The sequence below is a fragment of the Schistocerca gregaria genome, chromosome 2 (genome assembly GCF_023897955.1).
Source record: "Schistocerca gregaria isolate iqSchGreg1 chromosome 2, iqSchGreg1.2, whole genome shotgun sequence".
Taxonomy (NCBI): Eukaryota; Metazoa; Arthropoda; class Insecta; order Orthoptera; family Acrididae; genus Schistocerca; species Schistocerca gregaria.
The window spans coordinates 806,600,777-806,625,675 of NC_064921.1; the positions used below are offsets into that span (position 1 = coordinate 806,600,777).

At 39.5% G+C, this 24,899-nt stretch overlaps 1 protein-coding gene across 2 annotated transcripts in view; it reads left to right on the plus strand.

Annotated features, from left to right (window-relative positions):
* LOC126335094 (uncharacterized) overlaps nt 1–24,899 on the plus strand; it is a 789,781-nt gene that overhangs the window by 725,044 nt on the left and 39,838 nt on the right. For both annotated transcript variants that reach the window (XM_049998003.1, XM_049998004.1), the window contains exons 13-15: nt 7,866–7,992; nt 18,228–18,401; nt 18,667–18,749. In XM_049998003.1, the coding sequence (XP_049853960.1) occupies nt 7,866–7,992; nt 18,228–18,401; nt 18,667–18,749 (384 nt within the window). The remainder of the gene's footprint in view (nt 1–7,865; nt 7,993–18,227; nt 18,402–18,666; nt 18,750–24,899) is intronic.

Sequence of the window (24,899 nt, forward strand, 5' to 3'; positions counted from 1 at the left end):
CTCCATAAATAACTCCCAGACATTAAATGGACATGACTGTTGCCGGTGATTGTTCGGGATTGTTTAATCAAACAGTAACAGGAGTTTCTGCTTGTTTATGCACAAGACACTGTGTTTACATACTGGGTCAGTTGCCAGTCACTGCTTCAAGCATTGCTTACTTACAGTTCTTCTGGCATTTTCCTATAAGTTTATAGTGTTCACCTTCTCTGCATACAATGGCATCACTTGTCATGTTATCCACTGTAGCCAGGCCACCAAAAGAATGCCCCTGACACTTCATTCACATGGACCACATTGTGTGGAAGAGACACATAAGTGGCAATCTGAGCTCTGGAATTCTTAAACCTCGCCATGATGATGGTGCCGGGTTGCTAAAGCCACTACTCAAGGTCGTGTGTGCTGCCATGCTTCCTTAGTGACTGCAAAGGATTTGTCACGTGTTTATTATTTGTTGCGGTTTGTGAGTTATCAATTCAGTTAGTGTTAAAGGTGCAATGTAAAATATCATTAACTTCAGATGTAATGTCTGCACAAACTAAGTTGTCTGCACAAACTAAGTTGACACTTGGTGTGGTGGCTGATGGGAGCAACCATAAGGGCATTTCTCATTTACAGTTACTCCCATCAGCCATCTTTGTGAGTGTCAACTTAGTTCATGTGAATAATATGTGATATAACCTCTTCCTCAAGCCGTAGGAAAGTAGGAAAGGGTACTACCTTAAAGAACCTCTTGAATTCGTATATAACATATGACTCTATTTTGAGAAAGAAAGATATAGTTGCTGGCCTCTCACACCATTGTCAGAAATCATTGAATGAGTAATTACTGCTCTGAAAATCAGAGCAAGTTCTGTGAAAAGAATTGCAAGGTGGAAGGAGAACTGTGCTGTTCTTTTGACTCCAGAGAAAACCAGAGTGTGTATTGCTGAAATGACAGAACTCAATAATTTTCAAGAGGATGCAATTTGGTGACACAGTATATGACTATTGCAAGTGGGAAGAATATCCAACCTGAAAGAATCTGCATCTCCCACTGTGCGATTGTGAGTTGTTTTTTGGAGGAACAACCAGTCTTTCAGTTTACTGAAGATAGGATTTTGATGAAAAACTTTTTTCTGATTGAATGTGAGGATATCATTGCCTGAAAACACTGCTTTTTGAGGGAAGTATCTAAATGTAAACCTTATGAAATTATTTGGTTGGACAAAATGTGAGTAAAAGCTGGTCATTTCAGACTGACTGCATAGACTGATGACACAGCATGAGGAGCAATGAAAGCTCCAGTTGGAAAAGGCAGTCAGTTCACAGTTCACACAGTTGGTTTGTACCAAATGCTTTTTTGTTGTTTGCATAAAAGAAATTTAGGGACTACCATGAGGAAATGAACGCAGCAAAATTTAAAGAGTTGTTTGTATATCCTTTACTTCTGAACATAGAAGGGAACTCCACTGTAATACTGGATAACACACCATATCACTCTGCTTAGTTAAACAAGGCCACTACATGCAGCAGCAGGAAGAGTGACATATTGGACTGGCTAGAGAAGTACAGCATAGATTCATCTGATATGAAAATGAAAAAGGCAGGAGTGCTGGAATTTGTGAAAAAGCATATATTGCTTAATATCATTTGTGACATTGACAAAATTACAGAAGAAAATGCTCACAGAGTGCTGTACCTTCCACCATATCATTGCTATTTTAATGCAATAGAGATCGTCTGGCCTCGTGTGATATTATACATTGTAGATAGAAATAAAAGTCTTAAATTAAAAGGCACTGAATTTTTAGTACATGAGGCCCTGGGCAGTATTACTCTCACAAAATGGAACGGTACTGTCAAACATAAGTGGTACATCTTGGGTTATTAGCCTTTTTTCATGCTTCAGTAGTATGCCATTGCTACAGCTCTAAAATTTTTGGATGGGATATTCGCAGACAGGTGACCATCACAGCATCACATCAAACAGCCAAGTAGTAGCAATGGCAACAAAGTCACTGGCTGTCAGGGACTTTCTTTCAGCAATTTGACTATAGGTCAGTTATGTACATTATGAGCTTACCTAACACTCCCCTGGAGGACGCCTAAAGCTACTTTTGCATCTGAGAATTGATCACTGTTAAGAATAACATGCTGTGCTCCAATTAATAGGAATTCTTTAATCTAATCACAAAACTGGTCTCTTATTTGGTACACTTGTATTTTGTTCATTAGGTGGCAGTATGAAACTGTGTTAGAAGTCAAGGAATACGGTATCAACCTTGGCACCAGTATCTACTGCCTTCTGGGCCTCGTGAACGTAGTGAGCTGAGTCTCATAAGATCATTGAATGGGGAATCTCTCTCCAGAAAGGTTGTTCTATATGATGGTAAAATATGTTTGAAATTTTTACAATGGGGTGACCTCATTGATATTAACACTTTCCACTCATTCCACTTCATTGTAAGCAAAACGGGTTCATTATCTCAATCTACAACATAGTAGTTGAACAAATCAAGCTTCCTGAAAAAAGTAATTGTTAGTGTTCCATAAAAAAAATTCAGTTAGACGAAGACAGAATGACTCACCTTCAAGAGGTAAAATTTCAAGTAATGCACATGAAACACTTTAAAATAGAAAAGAGAGCATTCCAATCTTTTGGAGCTTGTATGTTTCATCTTAAGGGAGTAAAGAGTCAGCTCATCACCAGCTGTTGCCTGTGACATATCTCCAGGACAGCACATTATGTATATAGTTTTTCCAGTGTTTCCATCATAGTATATTTTGCTTAAATTTTGTGCATGTTTTTGTATTTAAGAGGTTTAATCTTACATTTCATAACAGTAAATTCAGACATTCTGTAGCTGAGTTGTCATTTCTTCTGAACAGCCAGCTTCACAGTTCATTACAGCGTCAGGGTCTGCTGCTGACATGTCAGGATGGTAACAAGTTGCATATCTAGGTCTCTGTCAGCTTTTACAGTTTACTTCTTGCTAGGATGGGTAGGACGTGTGCATGCTGTATGCGGTTGCAGAAAGAACTGGCCGCAGTTTGCAAATAGTTGAATGTGGTTTTGGCTACAGTCAGGCACCTTCAGGTTGCTACTTTGGGATGAAGCAGTTTCAGAGAATCTGACATGTCACTTGCAGTGTCACGTGACATGCCTCAGGGGTTGCTTGTTTTGCCCACGGGCTCTGCTGCCAAGTCACCTCCTAGTGTATCAAATGCAGTGGATCCCCAGTAGGGTGAGTGGTGGGATGTAGCACATTTGCATCACTCAAGGCCAATGTGGAGGCTGGGTGTCTGGCCTTGCCTGTTTGTCCTGCGAGTAAACAGGTGGCCGTTCCTTCAGCATGGTCCAAGGAGGCACATGTGGGCATGGACTTGCTAGTTATTTTTAGCTTTACCATTGTGTGTGTTATGGAGCCCCTTGGGCAGATAGCGTTCAGATCTTGAAAGAGTGGCATTATGCACTTGATATGTCTGCCAAGAGGCCTCATCCGAGATGTGGAGGTGGACTTGCCTGTGGCTACTGAGCATATGGGATGCAGTTATCCACAAATTGTGGCTCATACTGGCACTTACAACACCTGTCACACGGGTTCTGAGGCCATCTTTAGTTTATACAGGTGGCTGACTGAGGTGGTGAAGGCTGTTGGCCTTGCACACGAGATGCAAGCAGAGCTTGCAAATTTGCAACATTATTCCCAGAGGTGGTTGGGGTCCATCAGTTTGAAGCCAAGTGAAGAGTCTCAGCCAAAGGCTTTATTGACTCTGTGACAGTTTATGCTGCCGATTTATAGACCTGCATTACCGTCTGGGGAATTTTAGGTCTCCCGTTGGTAGATTAGGGGTGCACTAAACAGAGGAAGCAGTCATTTGGGTAGCAGAGTACTTGTGAAGTGTGCATAGGTATTTTTATAGGCTGTGTACTCTGATGAACACTCATTAGGTAATTTGCAGATAGGGACATCAGATTTCATTCATAGTAAAGGCACCTTGACTTCCAAAATTTTATCAGTTAACTGTCAAAGAATTCAGAACAGATTTCCTGAATTTAATGCCCTCCAGGAAAACTCTCATTCTTAGGTTATTCTTGGTGATAAGAGTTGGCTAAAACTCGAAGTATAAATCTCTGAGATTCTTAGCAAGTCATAGAATGTTTACTAAAAGGACAGATTAGATACAATAGGAGGGGAGTGTTGACTGTAGTTGACAGAAACATTGTCCTCTATTGAGGTTGAAATTGAGTGTGACAGTGAAGTTATGGTCACTTATAACAGGTCTAGGTGAAACCAAATTTATTGGCATTTTTTTCGACTGGCCACCCAATTCTACTGTGACACTTCTAGAGTCATTCAAAGGAAGTCTTCACCCAGTAGTGTGTAGATAAGCAGATCGTGCAGTACTAGTTGGAGGCGGCTTTAACCTGTGAAATATAGATTGGGACATCTATGGATTAATTGCAGTGGGTGCAGGCAGTCAGTGTAGTGAAGTTCTTTCGAACATGTTTTCCAAAAACTGTCTTGAGCAGCCAGTTCAGCAGCCCACACATAAAGTTAATATCTTAGACCTTGTAGCTACAAGTGAGCTGGACCTTATCAACAGTGTCAGTATAGACATGGGGGTTAGTGATTATGATTTCATCATAGTGACTGTAGTCACAAAAATTAGTAAATCAATCAAGAAGGCTAGGAGAGTGATTCTGATAGAAAGAGCAGATAAGCAGTTGTTAGCATCTCACTTAGACAATGAACTGCAGTCATTAGGTCCAGCACAATGGAGGATTTATGGGCAAAGCTTAAACAGATTGTAAATCATGCTCTGGTCAGGTATGAGTCTAGTAAGTGGATTAAGGATGGAAAGACCAACTGTGGTTTAGCAACAAAATTTAGAAAAGGCTGTTGCACTCTTGGTTCAAAAGCGAACATGCAAATGATGACAGGCAAAGGTTAGTAGAGATTTGTGCATCTGTGAAAAGATCTATGCATGAGGCATACAACTACTACCATCATTGTACTTAAGCAAAAGTATACAGAACAGGTACTGAAAGGTGTGAGTGGTTCAAAGACTTGTAAAGTAATATAATGCAGTATGTTGTCCTTGACAATGAATGTTCATCAGAGACAGAGAATCATAAGGATTGCCCCAGGAAAGTGTGACAGGACTGCTGTTATTTTCTGTATACATAAATGATCTGGTGGACAGGGTGAGGAGCAATCTGTGATTGTTTGCTGTGATGTACAGGAAGGTGTCAAAGGTGCTTGACTGTAGGATGATACAAGATGACTTGGACAAAATTTCTATTTGTATGATGAATGGCAAGTAGCTCTAAACATAGAAAACTGTAAATTAATGTGGCTGAGTAGGAAAAACAAACCCATAATGTTCAGATACAGCCTTAGTAATGTACTGCTTCACACAGTCACATTGTTTAAACATCTGGGGATAATGTTGCAAAGTGATGTGAAATGAAACAAGCATGTGAGGAGGTAGGGAGGGTGAATGGTTTACTTTGGTTTATTGAGAGAATTTTAGGAAAGTGTGGTTCATCTGTAAAGGAGACAGCATATAAGACGTTAGTGTGACCTATTCTTGAGTACTGCTTGAGTGTTTGGGATCTGCACCAGGCAAAATTAAAGGAAGACATTGAAGCAATTCAGAGGTTTGTTACCAGTTGGTTCAAACAACATGCAGGTGTTACGGAGATGTTTTAGGAACCCAAATGGGAATTGTTGGAGGGATCACGACATTCTTTTTGAGGATCACCATTGAGAAAATTTAGAGAACAGTAACTTGAAGCTGACTGCAGATTGGTCCTACTACTGCCAACATACACTTCACAAAAGGCCCATGAAGATAAGGTACAAGAAATTAGGGCTTACATGGAGGCATATAGATAGTTGGTTTCCCCCCTCTCTATTTGCAAATGGATCAGGAAAGGAAACAATTAGTAGTGGTACAGGGCACCTTCTGCCACACGCTACATGGTGACTTATGGAGTTGGTTTGTGAATGTAGATTAGAGTGATTTTTTTGAGGAAGGTTGGAAATAGGGGTAATTCACTTGGCCCCAGGCAGACAAGGACTCACCTATTGTGAGAATGAGAAGAGAGAAAGATGAATGCTGCAGGGACAGATGTCACAGGAAGCATGTCAAAAATTGTACACTGGTAAGCACTGTGTCAGCCTCAGTTCATGGATGACTGAAGGGCCAGAGTGAGTAAATGAAAGAGGAAGAGAAATTAAACATGGAATGAATAATACCATTAAAAATTAGAAGAATGTTAAGCAAGTTAGTGTGCGTGGGGGAAATAGAGTGGTGTGGTGGATTGTTAAGTGTGTTCAGTTTGATGGTGGGATGCATGCTAATACCTGGCGGTTAGTCAAGTTTTACACAAATTCCAAACACTTTTAACATATTTCATTTTAGACTAGAACAAATTTTGTTGTAAACACTAATCTTTCTTTCTTTCTCTTCTTTTTTAGTGGTATGAGTGACACTGAATGTATTGCAACTGTTATCTTAATTATTATCTTTTGGAACTCAGACCATTTACTCAAAATACTCTCCCTGATGTTCTAGGCACCACTGCACTGTTTCAGAACACTAGGTTGTATGTTTCACATAGGTGTCATTTGGGAGACCCTTTAGGTATGCATCAAAACAGAGGTGGGTGCTTCTGAAGACTCAAAATTGTCTTTGGATTGTTCCTTTCACCTTGGGGAACAGGAAGAATTACCTTGAGAACAAGAAGAAATTGCATGGAGCAAGTTGGAGCTGTAGGGAGGATGAAACCATGTCTGGACCCAAGTCCCTTCAAAGCAGAGACCTCGTTTTTGTTGTGTGATGAGCTGGTGTATTGTCATACTGGAACAGAGTCCCAAACAAACTCGATTTTAGACAGTTATGTGGTGCATTTGAAGAGTTGGCAAACTTCAGAGTACCAGCAAAAGTTACAGCCATGCCTTCACCCACAACAGTAGTTGCAGTGTGGCCACTTGTCATGAAGAATGTGTGCACCACTCTTTTCCTCTTCCTTCATGCTCTTTTCACTTTTTCTAGGCAGACCTCTTCTGTGATACAAAACTTATGACTGCCACTTCATTTTAAAATTGAATTAGTGCAACTATTTTTTATCGCCAGTGTGGTATTAAGTTCTGCGTTTGACTATATAGAATCAAATGTTTCTTATATTTACTGGCAGGATGCAATGCACAGAGCTTTTCACTCAGAGTTTATAAGTTGCAGAATCCAGTAACTGCATATCTTTATTTTCCTTTTTGAGTTGTTTTTCCAGTGGTGTCTGAACTCATAAAGACAGCAGAATATGGTTGCTTTTGAAGATGGAAAAGTGTTGTTAGTGTCCTGCAAACATTCTAAACAATGAAACTTCATGACACATCAACATTTTTTGATCAGTCCTACCTTAAAATCACAGAGCAGAAATAATCCCATTGCAACTCATTCCTGTATAAGTCTACCTGATGGACATAGCAAAAGAAGTGAGAGACTATCAGCCCACTGTGTACCCAAGTAAACTGAAACTTACACAACTTACGAACAATGAGAATATTTCTTGGGATTAAAATAATCATAATTAACCCAGCACATCTCAGAACTTCTGGAATGAATATTGAAATTTAGAAGCACAATTTTGTAAATGAGGACTTGTCAGTTATAACACTTGCTAATTATTACATTATTTCGTGACTGCTCTTGTGACTGACAAACACCTATCTCATTCCATAATTATGTTGACTAGTTTGGTCTGTATTTTTCAGTGCTCCCATTACTGATAAAATTCATAAGTACATGTTAAAGTGTAAAAGGTATATATATATTTATTGAATTGAAATTATGTGGGTAAACTTCTTTCACAGGTGTATGGATCTTGATGGTGATGGTTTCCTGTCCATGTATGAACTTGAATATTTTTATGAGGAGCAGCTGCAAAGAATGGAAGCACTGGGCATGGAAACGTTGCCCTTTGAAGACTGTCTGTGCCAGGTAAACTCATGACTTTAAATTGTTTGTCACTGCATCAATTCATATGCAATCAAAAGGGCAATTGGAAAATTTTAGAGTTTGACATGCCAGATAGACAGGTCAGTACTGACTCCTGTGTGTCTTTGGACTGACTTGTGCATACTCTGTAGGTGAACAGCTCAAGTTGCTTCTATGATTTTTGCCCTAGGATTTGAGGGCAAAATATCCCTCATCTCTGGACACTGAGCAAGGTAATCGAAGCCATGGCAAAGGACATCACAGTGTTTTTCAAGGCTCAAGTAATAAGGAGAGCACCAGTGAAAGGATGGTTCATGGTGGTGATTGGTTTGTTAAGGCCACAGGAAGATAGACACAGGAAAACAGTTTCTGGATCATCAGGGCAGGATATTCTCTCTGATCTGAAGGCTCCGTCAATGCTGTTATTGTAACCAGAATCAAGCAAGACCAGAAGACACTGGTCAGTTGGCTGAGAGCATCAATGGTGCGTCACTGAAAACTGCGGAAAGACGAGAACAGTAATGGACGAACAATGAAGACAACATGACAAGTCCAGAACCAAATTGAGAGCATAGATGTAGCAACATCAAGAACTGAGCAACACTGAGTACAATGAACAGCCCAAGAGTGCAGTTGGGACATGAATGAGGTCCGGGCCCCTTTGCTGCTAGCTTTATAGCAGCAAGGCCACGGGCGCCGATAGGGTGATGCGTGTGGCATGGCCCATGCCTAGTGCTGAGGGGGTGACAGCAGTGCTCGCAGATATTAGGAGCACCATCTGGTAGCTATTGTCTCAGTCCCTGCATTCTGGTAGCCTTTTGGACTTATCAGTCTGGGATATCAGAGTATATTTGGCTACCTCCTGCTTTCCAACTGCAGTTTTGGTGCCCATGGGTGCCAGAGCTGTAGGGTAGGGACTTCTTTACATAGAATGAGTGTCAGCTGTCAAAATGGAGGTACTGTTGTGCTGTTTTCTTGCATGTTATATATGAACAGAGGTATTTGTGGAGGTATGAACACAACCTTCAGGGCACTATAGGAAATAACAGACACCATAAAATATTTTCATTAAAAATATTCTAGTCATTACAATAAAATATCAACAAAGTTAATTAAAGAATGTTCTTTTAAGCTTAGTATCACATTAAGTTATTTGTGTAACCATGCATAAAATAAGAGCAATGCAACCATACACCTGTAGTAGACTGATGTGTGGAACATAAAACATGTAAAAGAAAACAGTATTCCCTTTCAAGCTCTTGCTCTTTTTGTCGACACCCAAACATACAGTCCTGTGGCCACAGCAAGACTGATTATTGATTATTAATTATTTTTAGCCACTTCCTTGGTTGACAGAGGTGGGGAGGGGGTATGGAAGAATGCATGAAGATAGGAGGGAGTAGCAGGATAGAGTGAGTCAGATCTTTTGACAGATGACTCTGTGGCTGCACAACAAGAAAAAAGAAGTTCAGAGGGTAGAGCATATATAAGATATAGATTTATAGAATGGAAGTTAGAGGGAGGGGGGTGGGAAAGTAGAAGAAGATAGAGACAGAGAGAGGGGAATACAGAGATAGATAGAGAGAGAGAGAGAGAGTGGGTGCATGGAGACTGGGGGAAGAGTGATAGGAGAAGGTAGTATATGATCAGGACAGGGAAAAAGAGTGATGTGCACAGAAGAGAGAAGGAGAAAGGTAAAGGTCAATGAGGCTGGCCAGGAAAAACTGCCTTCATAGCTCTTGTCAGCCCCTATGTGTAAGAAATACTGCAGGGAGATGATAAATTTTTTTGGAAGTAGGCACAATAAAGATCTTTCCTTGCTCTTAAGGAGTTGCTAACGTCTTCTCCAGTTCTAGCACTGTATGAGGAGAATCCTGAGACAGAACTTCACATTGACACCAGCAATTATGCTATAGTGCAGTTCCAGTGCAAATTAAGAAAGTTGCTCAAAAGGTGATACTCTGCTAGCCTGATATGAACTATTGTTACAGCTGGGAAAGAGTACCTTTTATTTGTTTGGGCTGTCAACAAGTTTTGGCCATATTTATTTGGCCAAACCACTCAACGTCGTGACAGACCACATAATGTCACCCTGGTATACGAAAGTGGATGCAAACACAAGGAAGCTGTTTAACTTTCAAGTAATCGTTTGATGGGACACAGCAGTGTGTATGAAGTCTCAGTCATCACTGCACTGAATAACCGTGTGGCCGAGCAGGAGGAAGATCCAGAGCTGCTGAAAACCATAGAAGCCTTGCAGGAGGAGGAACTAATTGAAGGAGAATTCCAATTAATAAACATAACATTGGATAAGGGGAACAATTAACTACACACATAAAAAAAAGTTCTGCATCACCTCAGTTCCAAGAGTTCTGGAACCTGCACAGAAAACTGGCATAGAGATCAACATAAACATCATTTTTGCCCTTTTTATTGCTCATGAAAACCACACATTGCATGTCGTACTGCCACACAGTGAGACCTTCAGAGGTAGTGGTCCAGACTGCTGTATACACCTGTACCTTTAATACCCGTAGGACGTCCTCTTACATTGATGCATGCCTGTATTTGTTGTGGCATACTATCCACAAGTTCATCAAGGCACTGTTGGTCCAGAGTGTCCCACTGATGAACAGCAATTTGGCACAGATCTCTAAGAGTGGTTGGTGGGTCATGTCTTCCATAAACAGCCCTTTTCAGTCTATCCCAGGCATGTTCAATAGGGTTCATGTCTGGAGAACAGGCTGGCCACTCTAGCCGAGTGAAGTCATTATCCCGAAGATGTGCATGATGGGGGCATGAATTGTCATCCATGAAGGCGAATGCCTCACCAATATGCTGTTGATATGGTTGCACTATCGGTCAAAGGATGGCATTCATGTATCGTACAGCCATTACGGTGCCTCCCATGACCACCAGTAGCATATGTTGGCCTCAAAACAGCAGGGCACCTCCACCTTGCTGCACTCACTGGACAGTGTGCCTCCAAATATGTCTCTGATGATTGTCTAGTTGAAGGCATATGCAACGCTCATCAGTGAAGAGAACATGATGACAATCCTGAGCACAGCATGTTGTTGGGACCATCTGTACCACACTGCATGGTGTTGTGGTTGCAAAGATGGACCTCGCCATGGAAGTCGGGAGTGAAGGTGCGCATCATGCAGTTTGAGTCATAACATGACATCCTGTGGCTACACAAAAAGCATTATTCAACATGGTGTTGTTGTTGTCAGGGTTTCTCCAAGCCATAACCTCTAGATAGCTGTCATCCACTGCAGTAGTAGCCCTTGGGCGGCCAGAGTGAGGCATGTCATCGACAGTTCCTGTCTCTGTGTATCTCCTCCATATCGGAACAACATCGCTTTGGTTCACTCTGAGACGCTTGGACACTTCTCTTGTTGGGAGCCCTTCCTGGCACAAAGTAACAATGCGGATGCAATTGAACTGCAGTATTGACCATCTAGGCATGGCTAAACTACAGACAACATGAGCTGTGTACCTCATTCCTGGTGGAATGAATGGAACTGATCGGCTGTTGGACCCCGTCCATCTAATAGGGGCCGCTCATGCATGGTTGTTTACATCTTGGGGCAGGTTTAGTGACATCTCTGAACAGTCAAAGGGATACAATATCCACAGTCAACGACTATCTTCAGGAGTTCTAGGAACCGGGCTGATGCAAAACTTTTTCTGATGTGTGTATTATCCAGTGGGGCAGAAATAGTAGCTCATCATCCCGGCCTATCTACGGCCTACTGAACTGAAGGTTTTCTACAATGCTTCCACATTTGGTCACCCAGGATTTGTGAATACTCCAGATAGAATCAGTTGTAATTATCACTGGCCAGGCCTCTACTGATTCATTAGACACCAAGTGAGCCACTGTAAGAATTGCCAGTGGTGGAACCATGTGTTGCTTTTACCTCTGGGGAATCTGGTACCAGAGCCCTTCCACTGAAGTGGAAGCATCATCAACCGTTACACAGCCACCAAAGCTGTGCTGACTGTCAAAGCTCTGAAAATTATGAAATTTCTTGTAAACAATATAATTTTGAAACATTGACCACCCATTGTGATGATCTTTTGATTGTGGAAAAGTTTTCCATTTAAGACTGTCAGAAGTAATTTTATGTTGTGATATCACCCACAGGTTAACTGCATACCATTCTAAGATGAATGGCCTCACAGTATGCTTTAATGAGATGTCAATGGATGTGCTTTCAATGTGTGTTGACATCAAAAGGGAGATTTACATATAATACAGCCACATGTGATATTTTGTATACAACACGGTGAAGCAAATGACATTACAGGTTTCACACCATTCTTTCTGCTCCACAGTTGTAAGGTTGAATGACAATGAATGCACTGTTGCCATTCAGTTGGATGATACTCAAGATTACTATGTGAGACACAGCCTGGGAGACTGTGTATGGAATTTACACCTGCACTGAAAGTGGGACTATCAAAAAACCTACTAGCGTACTACTTTGGGCCATTTTGTGTCCTTCCTGGATTGTCAGACATCACATACAAAGTGGAAGATTATGACCCTTCATAAACAACACAGAAGGGCAGAGGTGTCACCCATGTGCACCATATGAAGCCATACTACCATCCTGAAGTGCAGATTGACAATGGGGTCTCCTTGTTCAAGGAAACTGAAGACCTGCTCAATGATCACAAAGCTTCTGTGAGAGGGGCTACCCCCAAAGGTCTCATAGTGAATAGGATGTGACAATACAACTGGAATACGAGGTTCCATCAGTACTGCCATACAGAGGACCAATGACAAGATCTAGATCCAGTGTGGTGTAGCCAGCTGGAGTGAGACCTTACGAAACACCCAAACACTAGGCCTCTGTTTCTCCAGGAGAGGGACCAGTGCTGCAAACTTTTCTACATGCAGTGTGATGTAGCAGTTAGCATTGCTGGTTTGTGTGTTGCAGGTTGCCAGTTCAAGGTTGACCCTTCACAGTTATTTGTTATTTAGTACTTATCAGTTCTAGAAGGTCCTCAAAATTTCTTATGTTTTTAATGTTTGTGTATCATGGAATATTCTCTTTTGTGTAAATAGCTGCACTCTCCATCCGGGTGTTCAATTCTGTTCTGGCTGTACATAATAAATGTGCTTGCAGTGCTAAGCCTTGTACTTCATTGATGATCCTGCTTTCAGATTTGGACTTGATTGTGGTTATGACATGATAGTATCATACATTTATATGTTTTGTGTGTACGTTTAAGATTTTTTTACTTATTTTCCTGTCTATTTGGTCCATTTACTTAGTCTGTGGAAGGGACTAATATTTTTTAAAAATATGTATTCTTATTTTATGACATATGCTATTTCCTTGAGGAACTCTTCACTATGGCTCTGTTGAGCTGAAAGTATAATTAATTGAATCAGGTAAAACCTGTTCCATTGTCATTTCCCATACTTTTTTTCTATCTTCACACTACACTCCCATTACGTCCTCTTCACCCCCCCCCCCCTTTTCTCTCTCTCTCTCTCTCTCTCTCTCTCTCTCTCACTCTCACTCTCAGACACACACACACACACAATTCAATGTATTTTATGTCTGTTACCAGAATTCTTCTACATGTTGCCATTTTTGCCTCAGATTATTTGTGTGTGGTTTCCTTACCCTGAAATTCACCCTGCATTCCCAGGTACCCCAATCATGTCTCATCCTCCACCTACACCCTACCCCTATGGCAGATGACCTGCTCATGAACAGTGAGTGTCACCATGGAATACGTGTGCTTAAGAGTCAATGCACATGTGACTGGCAGGATGGGGAGAAAGAGAGCGTGCTAGAAATAGTATGATACTTAAACTATGAAGGTAATATGGGCCACTCATTAATCATCTCCTAGTGAAAAATTGTCGTTGTCATCTATATGAGCACTGTTCACACTCCTAAGTTAAAGAGACATAAAACAGCAGACGCTCTTTGGTTCAACCTACTTGCCTTGAGGAGAAGTGAAAGAGATATTAATAATAATAATATTTATTTAACATCGAATAATCAAATACAATCCCTACAAATAATACAGTTTCAGGACATCATACAGATTATTCTTCTGAATACATCAGTTTATAAATTACAAACTAAAGATTTGTTTGTATTAATAAATTTTACATTTTGATGGATTTTACATCTGGTAGTAAACAATCACGATATTACAAATATTTTTTTTATCAACATTATATTAATTGTAGGTTACTTAAAACTATGAGCTTGACATACTTATGAAACACTTTTCATACAGATATAATACTCATCTAGGGAATAAAAAGGGTTTTCAATTAGAATTCTTTTTAGCTGATCTTTTAATTTGTTAGCAGGAAGGGTTGTGAGACTTTTTGGTAGGGCATTAGCTAGCTTCAGCCCAGCATGAAGTGCATTTTTTTCATATAAAGCTGTTCTGTAGCTATTTACATGGTATCTGAACTTTTGCCTTGTATCATATAGGTGCAGGTCACAGTTGAAATTTGGATTTATTGTTTTCACAAGCAATATAACTTTCAATATGTACACACCTATAATGGTAAGCACACCTAATTTTGGGAACAGATTCCGACATGATTCTCGAGGTTTGGCACCACAAATGATCCTGATAACTTTTTTCTGTAGTATTAATAATGTACTTATATTAAAAACAAAGATTCCAAGACTTACCAAGCGGGAAAGCGCCGGCAGACAGGCACATGAACAAAACACACAAACACACACACAGAATTGCTAGCTTTCGCAACCGATGGTTGCTTCTTCAGGAAGGAGAGGGAAAGACGAAAGGATGTGGGTTTTAAGGGAGAGGGTAAGGAGTCATTCCAATCCCGGGAGCGGAAAGACTTCCCTTAGGGGAAAAAAAGAACAGATGTACACTCGCACACACACACACACACACACACACACACACACACACACACATATCCATCCGCACATACACAGACACAAGCTTTCCCCTAAGGGAAGTCTTTCCGCTCCCGGGATTGGAATGACTCCTTACCCTCTCCCTTAAAACCCACATCCTTTCGTCTTTCCCTCTCCTTCCTGAAGAAGCAACCATCGGTTGCGAAAGCTAGCAATTCTGTGTGTGTGTTTGTGTGTTTTGTTCATGTGCCTGTCTGCCGGCGCTTTCCTGCTTGGTAAGTCTTGGAATCTTTGTTTTTAATATATTTTTCCCATGTGGAAGTTTCTTTCTATTTTATAATAATGTACTTAGGTTGGCTTGAGTTGTTGCACCCCATATTTCTACAGCATAGTTTAAGTATGATGAGAATAGGGCATGATAAGCAATTTTTAGTACACCCATGTCATTACAATATTTGCTAATCATATTTATAGCAAACACATTCTTCGACAGCTTACATGCTAAGGAATCAATATGCATGTCCCATTTGAGGCTGTCCTGGATTGTAATTCCCAAGAACTTTTTTACAATGGCATTTCCTATGGATAATTTCATGTCAAATTCTATTTGTTTCCTTGTCTTAAATTCCATCATTGCAGTCTTTGAAGCACTTACATTTAGATGGCTTTCATTAAAATACTTGACTATTTCATTAGTTACACTGTTGCACTGTACCTCCAGACTCTCATAGCCTTTGTGTTTATACACTATTGATGTGTCATTTGCATACAATATTTTTGTACAGTTAGGAGAACAATACTGTATATCATTAACATATATCAAGAAAAGAAGGGGTTCCAAGACAGAACCTTGAGGCACTCCATATTTGATGTCTGTAATTTTACATTTGTAAGACCCACTGTTTGTTTTAAGCAAGACAAATTGTTTTCTGTTGCTCATATACGATTTTATTAGCTCATAGTCAGTTCCTCTGATACCCAGGTTCCACATCTTGTCAAGTAATATGGTGATGTTGACACAATCAAAAGCTTTTTCTAGATCAAGGAACACTCCAGTTACATACTCCTTGTTCTCTATGGCCGTTATTATTTTGTCTATTAATTGTGCTGCTGCTTCTGATGTTGACTTGTTTTTCATAAAGCCATTCTGATTTTCAAATATTAAATTGTGTTGACTCAAGAATATCATTAGTCTAGTATAAATAACATTCTCAACTACCTTCGAAAATTCAGGTAAGATTGAGATGGGGCGGTAGTTTTCAATTTTAGATTTATCACCTTTCTTGTGAATCTGGGTTACTTGTGCTGTCTTTAGACTTTCTGGAAAACAACCTGATGCAATTACATCATTTACTGCTGTGGCCATGGCATCAGATATGTTGTCTATGCATCTTTTCAGTGTACAGATAGACAATCCATCATAGCCTGCTGATTTTGTATTTTTTAATGACATTACTATGTTTTTGACTTCCTTGTTATTGGTTGGGGCCAAGTATATGCTTTGTTTGATTGGAATGCCCCTATATTTATGCTGAAGATTCTTAAAATTGTCATTGACAGATTTTCCAACAGAAGAAAAGTATTCATTAAAAACATTTGCAATCTGACATTGACATTTCATGATATGCCCTTTATGGTTTATAGTAAAATCACTTGTTGATCTGTCCTTACAATCCCTAAAGCTATTTATTACTTTCCAAACAGCTAAACCTGTGTTAGTAGAGTTTCTTAACATTGTGACTACATATTTACTTTTAGTTTCTAGCAGAAGATCTTTATAGTAATCCTGATAGTTCTTAAATTCTACCTTTAGTCTATTATTATTGTTATTACTTATCAATGCATATTGGAAAAGTCTAAGTTTCTCTCTTGCTGTTTTAACTTCATGAGTTATCCAGTTATTTCTTTGTATCTTTTTGCAGTCATTTACTGTAAAGGTCATTTCTGGACATGAGACATTGAAGCAATAATAAAAATCGGATGAAAATTCACTGAAAGTAATGCTGTTTTTTTCACCCCATTGTAAGCTTTTTAGCAAACTGTTGAAATCTTTAACATTGTCATCATTGGCAAATTTCTGCATATTGACTGTTTGTATATGCTACTGCCCTGTTTACACACGAGAATTGGGGCAAGTCATACCTGTGTGGAATTTAGAGAACAATGACGTTTGATTCATTTAGATGGTTTAGGGCAGATTTTAGGGCATTAACAGCGTGCAAACCATCGTTGTGTGTGACGTCATTTGCACCACCACATATTACAATGAAGTCTTCCTTCATTGTCTTTCGAGAGATATTGTTCACAGTTGAAAGTTCTTGGTCAAGACGAGTGCCAGGTTTAATAAACCTGAAGCATTTACTTCACTGTTTACGCTTTTTATTTCGTGTGCAAGGCCTCTAAGATGACTATCACCCATTAAACATATGTTTATTCTTCTTGCTGCATTTGTGGTGTTAGTTAAATTAACTGTAGCCTTGAATGTTGAATTTACCTTGCTTCTGTTTACGAGTGACGGTTTTGGCTGGCGAGGTTCCACACTTTGCTTAATAACAGGCTTTTCATTCAGATGGTGCACGATTTTATTTTTTGTAGATAGACCTACCGTTTTTTGGAGCACGGCAGGAGAATTTATTACTAAAGACGACGAAATGATTGCGCTATGGTTAGCATTACCAGTACATCTAGAATGTGTTGGAAAACTTGAAATGGGGACCGAATCTACGGTCACTGTGTACACTTTATTTCTGTTGAATTCACTTACGCCCTGCTCAGCGGTTTTTAGTTTTCTATGATCATTTTCAAGACATTTGAGTCTATCAGCTAACACTTTGTTTTCTGCCAGGGATGTGCGCACAATTTCTTGCAAGGAATTAATAGTTTCAAGTAGTTTTGCTTTGTCAGGATGGACTTCATATATTACACACTTACATTTTGATCTGGATGATTTTTCACTGCAAGTTTTTTACGTGGCACTAGGTTTGAAACTTTGCGAAGCACCTTAGTTCATCATCATCTTGCTATTGATGCCGGATAACATTTGAAAATTCGAAATAGCTGGAGGCACAAATTCATTAAACTTCTCAATCACCGCCATATCTTCTGGAACAGTTAAACGAGATGGTCAGGTCAGTGAAACCCTGAGGTCTGTGTGTATGTGTGTGTGTGTGTGTGTGTGTGTGTGTGTGTGTGTGTTTGCATCAGCAGTTCTAAACATTTCTCCTCCTGAAGACACATACTGCCCAGCAATTCATCAATTCATTAGTTTTCTCATTTGAATTCTCCTGTGATACAGCTATGTATGTTAAGAAATCTGTTAAATATGTATTGCAGTTATATGCTTTCCTTTTTTTGCAGATGCTGGACATGATTCATCCAGCAATACCAGGAAAAATTTCCCTGGCAGATCTAAAGCGCTGTAAGATGACACCTATATTTTTTGATACATTTTTTAATTTGGAAAAATATTTGGATCACGAGCAGAGGGATCCATTTGCTTCCCAACGAGATCATGATACTGATGGCCATGAAGTAAGATTTTCCTCCCTTGCCTACTTTTATATTATTTTACAAAAGTAAAGATAGATTTCATTAATATAGTGTACCAGAGATAGATAATTTTTAAGAGATGTGTTCACTACAATGGTTGAGCTGCAATAACAAGTAAGTGATAAACTGGTTTTTATTAACGACTACATTTAATAGATTCTATTCAACTGGATTACTAAACTGTCATTTAATTTATTAATTTACCACTCTCATACTTAAATAACAACACTTCTTATTACTTTAATAGCTGTCTGACTGGGATCGGTATGCAGCTGAAGAGTATGAGCTTCTTGTAGCTGAAGAAGGGGGCAATGAGCAACAAGATGATCTGTGAGTAAATCTTTCTTGCTGTGTAATGTAATACTTTTTGTTTATTCATTTGTTATCAGAATCATTTTTGTACAGCACTTGCACATTGTGATGTACAGAACATACATTTGATACTGGACAATTCATAGTGTGGGATGATGGTTTGATGATGTGAGCTAATTTGATGAGGATTTAAAAACATGGTTTTATATAGTTATTATTTATTACAGTTTTATTTTAGTTTCGTGTCCCTTTCACACATATACAAAACAAATAGCTGGCATAGTTACGGATTAAAACTTATTACAAGGATATTTCAGTTTCTCATTTACGTCCCCACTGGTCCTCTCTCTCTCTCTCTCTCTCTCTCTCTCTCTCTCTCTCTCTCTCTCTCTCTCTCACACACACACACACACACACACACACACACACACACTCATTCACTCAAAGTAAAAGACATAGTTTTCGTAGTTGTTTCGTAGTTTCGTAGTAAAAACAAAACTTTCTTGCACATCTTGCCATGGCCACAGGAGTATGCATTAGGTGTCTGTGTGTTTTTCTGTGTGTATTATTGTTGGAAAAGGAGCTAGAGTGTGAAAGCTAGTGTGAACGCAGTTTTTTGTTATATATTAGTATGCTCCTCATATCGATCCGCTATAGGAGAGTGGTTGCCTTTTCCTTATTTTACATATTAGATTAGTGTTTATTTCTTTTACAGAAATCATTCCTGCAGTTGATTTTATACTTCTTTCGACACATATGGACCAAAAATTTGGATACAGTGTAAAAGCAATGATCAAGCAAGAAGGTTTTTGTATTCTTATTAAACAATGTCAGAGACTTCCTGTTTTTATATCTGATGGCAAACTGTTGTAAAGTTGATTGCTTGGTTAAGTGGCGAATTTTTAAAGACAGAGGTACTCATTTTTTGAACACGCAATTTCATCTTTTGTCTTGTACCATGATCATGGACATTCACATTTTGCTGAGTTTTGCAATATTATTTTTGCAAACCTATACATTTCTAATACAAAGACATTCTTTTGGAAGAAAGATCTGCAACTGTCAGTTGGCTTTGCCCTGTTCATTACTCTCACAGCTCTCTTCTGAGTGAGGAGCATGTCTGAGCTGTGTTTAAAGTCTCTCCAGAATATGGTACCGCAATGCACTACACTACGGAATTGTGCATAGTAAGCAGTGTGAATAACCTCTGGGCTTGTGCATTATGCGAGGATGCACAAGACATAGCACTCTTTGTTCAGCTTACTATTAGCTATCCTGATGTGTCTTTACTATTGCAAGTTGTCCTGGATCCATGGGCCTAAAAATCTTTTTTCTAACATTTTCAGAGCTATGTAATTTCATATCAGGCATAAATTTCTAGTTTCTCACAGGAAAGTTGAGGAAGGTGATTTTCTTTGTGTTGACTGTCAGATTAGTTCTGTCAGACCAATCACCCAACTTACCTGCACTTCCAGTTATGGACTCTTTGAGCTCTTGGACATTTCTACTAGTAAGAAGGATACTAGCACCATCTGAAAAGTGTGTGCTGGTAGTGGCACTCATGTTCATATTAATATTTATTCACCTTTAAACATTTTACATGTAATCGGTGTCATGTAATAAAAGTTACAGAGACACTGTGTACATCTAAGTATACATATATTTGAAAACAATGATTCCAAGACTTACCAAGCGGAAAAGCGCCGGTAGACAGGACAATAAAATAACACACACACACAAAATTTCGAGCTTTCGCAACTGGCGGCTGCTTCATCAGGAAAGAGGGAAGGAAAAGGAAAGATGAAAGGATGTGGGTTTTAGGGGAGAGGGTAAGGAGTCATTCCAATCCCGGGAGCGGAAAGACTTACCTTAGGGGGAAAAAAGGATAGGTATATACTCGCGCACACACACATATCCATCCGTACATACACAGACACAAGAAGACATATTTAAAGGCAAAGAGTTTGGGCAGAGATGTCAGTCGAGGCAGAAGTGTGGAGGCAAAGATGATGTTGAATGACAGGTGAGGTATGAGTGGCGGCAACTTGAAATTAGCGGAGATTAAGGCCTGGTGGATAACGACGGTGTAACACTGTGCCAAGATGTGCTGGCTGTGCACCAAGGCATGTTTAGCCTCAGGGTGATCCTCATTACCAACAAATGCTGTCTGCCTGTGTCCATTCATGCCAATGGACAGTTTGTTGCTGGTCATTCCCACATAGAAAGTGTCACAGTGTAGGCAGGTCAGTTGGTAAATCACGTGGGTGCTGTCACACATGGCTCTGCCTTTGATCGTGTACACCTTCCGGGTTACAGGACTGGAGTAGGTGGTGGTGGGAGGGTGCATAGGACAGGTTTTACACCGGGGGCGGTTGCAAGGGTAGGAGCCAGAGGGTAGGGAAGGTGGTTTGGGGATTTCATAGGGATGAACTAAGAGGATACGAAGGTTAGGTTGGCGGCGGAAAGACACTCTTGGTGGATTGGGGAGGATTTCATGAAGGATGGATCTCATTTCGGGGCAGGATTTTAGGAAGTCGTATCCCTGCTGGAGAGCCACATTCAGAGTCTGATCCAGTCCCGGGAAGTATCCTGTCACAAGTGGGGCACTTTTGGGGTTCTTCTGTGAGAGGTTCCGGGTTTGAGGGGATGAGGAAGTGGCTCTGGTTATTTGCTTCTGTACCAGGTCGGGAGGGTAGTTTCGGGATGCGAAAGCTGTTTTCAGGTTGTTGGTGTAATGGTCCAGGGATTCAGGACTGGAGCAGATTCGTTTGCCACAAAGGCCTAGGCTGTAGAGAAGGGACCGTTGGATATGGAATGGGTGGCAGCTGTCATAATGGAGGTACTGTTGCTTGTTGGTGTGTTTGATGTGGACGGATGTGTGAAGCTGGCCATTGGACAAGTGGAGGTCAACGTCAAGGAAAGTGGCATGGGATTTGGAGTAGGACCAGGTTAAGGATCACCCTGTGGCTAAACATGCCTTGGTGCACGGCCAGCACATCTTGGCGCAGTGTTACACTGTCCGGGTTATCTGGATACTTCCCACCAACACCAACCTATCCGAACTCCGGAGAGGGGAACTTGCCCTTCAATATATCCTCTCTTCTCATTATCCACCAGGCCTCAATCTCCGCTAATTTCAAGTTGCCGCCACTCATACCTCACCTGTCATTCCACATCGTCTTTGCCTCCACACTTCCGCCTCGACTGACATGTCTGCCCAAACTCTTTGCCTTTAAATGTGTCTGCTTGTATATATATATATATATATATATATATATATATATATATATATATATATATATATATATATATATATATATCTGTGTGTGTGTGTGTGTGTGTGTGTGTGTGTGTGCGCGAGTATATACCTATCCTTTTTTCCCCCTAAGGTAAGTCTTTCCACTCCCGGGATTGGAATGACTCCTTACCCTCTCCCCTAAAACCCACATCCTTTCATCTTTCCTTTACCTTCCCTCTTTCCTGACGAAGCAGCCGCTGGTTGCGAAAGCTCGAAATTTTGTGTGTGTGTGTTTGTGTGTTATTTTATTGTGCCTGTCTACCGGCGCTTTGCCGCTTGGTAAGTCTTGGAATCATTGTTTTCTAATATATTTTTCCCATGTGGAAGTTTCTTTCTATTTTATTTATACATATATTTGACAAGACAAATTGCTTGCATAATATTATATTTCTAATTTTGTAATATATACTCCTTTCACAAAATGTACCGTCAAAATTCAATATCATTTATTGCACTCTCTTGAAATTCTTGAACTGTTTAAAATACTTTACCTTTTTATCCATTTTGCTACTTTTAGTTTAAATTTATCCATGGGCATATAATGTGCGCTTTTGGGAAATTTGTTTAAAAATGTGGGTGATAGATACTTATAACTGCAGTGAATCTTTGATAGTCTGGCAAACGGGATGTCAATTGTATGTCCATTTCTTGTGTTATGTGAATGCATTGCCATCCTAAGGTCAAAGTTGTTTAAAGTAAGTTGTTCATGTAAAGTAGGAACAGAATTGTTCCAGGTATTGAGCCTTGTGGCACATCTTGTGCAACATCACCATAGTTGGATGATATGTTTTGATATGTCCTTGAACATTGCATTTTATTGTTTCCTGTTTGTGGAATATGAACTGACCCAGTCTGAAGCAGCATGTCTAGTAGAATTTTGTGGTGTATGACGTCAGATGCTGTTCACAAATCTTGGAAGATCCCAACTGTTTTTTGTCTAGAGCATCTAGGATGTAATGTAGGTGCTCGTATATAGCAGTTGTTGTGGGTTTATTTCTCTTGAAGCCACACTGAGCATCAGAGAGAAGCTGGTTTCTTCCAATAAAATTAATTAATCTTTGATAAATTAATCTCTCCAGAAGTTTACCAAACACAGGTAACAATTATATGGCTCTGTAATTTTGCACATTAGTTTTTCACTTTTCTTTAAAATTGGTATAAATTTTGCCACTTTCATACAGTCAGAAAATATTCCTGTCATTAACCATAAATTGTACACATTAGTCTGTGGGGTAGATATTTTATATATGCAGTTTTTTATGACAATATCATGGATTCCATCAATTCCAATCAGTAGTTTATTTTAAGGTTCTTGTGCTTCATATAATTTCATCAGCAGTTGTTTCCCAGAAGATTGTAAATTCTACAGAAGCTTTTATTTTGTTTTGTCTGTTGGATTTGTAATAGATGATACTTTGTAGTGGTTTCTTTACAACACTTTGTAGTAATTGTGGAATATATTTGCAACTTCTCATGGGTTAGTGACTCTAGGATTGTGGATCAGAGTTTTGGTTTCGTGTTCATGAGACAATTGGTTTTTCTTATGGTACTCCACACTGTCTTTGCTTTGTTTGAGGATGTTGCCACACACTGTCTTTCTTAAGAATTTTGGAAACTCCGGGATGGACGAATAACAATATTATGAAAAGGATAGTTGCTACTCACCATATAGCAGAGATGCAGAGTCATAGATAGGCACAACAAAAAAATTGTCAGCAGTAAGCTTTTGTCCAAAACTCTCTTCATCAGAAATAGACAATGTACACAACACACATACTCACACAAACAAACACAACTCAGATGCACATGACCACATTTGGTGGATGCTGAGGCTACAGTAGAGTTTGTGGTCAGGTGTGTGTGACTTTTGTGTGTGTGTGTGTGTGTGTGTGTGTGTGTGTGTGTGTTGGTGTTTGTGTTGGTGTTGTCTACTTTCAACAAAGGCCTTGGTGGCTGAAAGCTCATTTTGTGTCTTCTTCTTTTGCCTGTCTGTGACTTAGCATCTTCGCTATATGGTGAGTAGCAACTACCAATTTCATAATATTTTCCGTCTTAAGTATTTTGAGTTATTGATTAATATAACTCTCCTGAGAGATGGTGGAATTATTATTTTTATTTTACATTTTTTATTTATCATCAGTTTCATCAAATCTTTGATCTAGGAGATCTAGGATATAGGCCCAAGCTTATTTTGTACAGTAATACACAGTTTTAAATACATGCTACATTACAGTAAAATTGATTCAATATCATAAATAATTTTAAACACATAATACATCATTCCATTTTTCTGCTGCTAAAAAATCATTGAAAGTTTTCATATTTTCACTCCTGTAACTTCTCACTTTATTTGTGTATTTTTTGTTACAGCTTGAAGGGAATCCATTTGTAAAGTAGTAGAGGACTTAGGCATAGAGAACACTATAGCCTGTATTCAGAAGTTTTATGATCTAGTAGGGACAGAACATAAATATCTGGCCTAGAGTTGTTTTCATATGATTTTTAAAGGTGGGGGAAAAGTTAGTGTAGCTTTCAGACTGAATTAGCTTGTGAGTGTCACTAGAGGTTCTCTCACATATTTAGGTATTATAAGAACTTTGAAGCGTAAGAGTTGTTAATTGAAGAGTTTGCCTAGAAATGTTACTTTTTATATGTGATAATCACATTGATTTTACTGACAAAGTCAACTGCAGTTATCCTTGAAGTACACTACAGAATGTATATGGCATCATATTCTGGAGTAACTCATCATTGAGTAAAAGAGTGTTCATTGAACAAAAGTGTGTAATCAGAATAATTGCTGGAGCTCATCCAGGATCCTGCAGACACTTATTTAAAGAGCTAGAAATCTTCATATTCATGATCTGTGG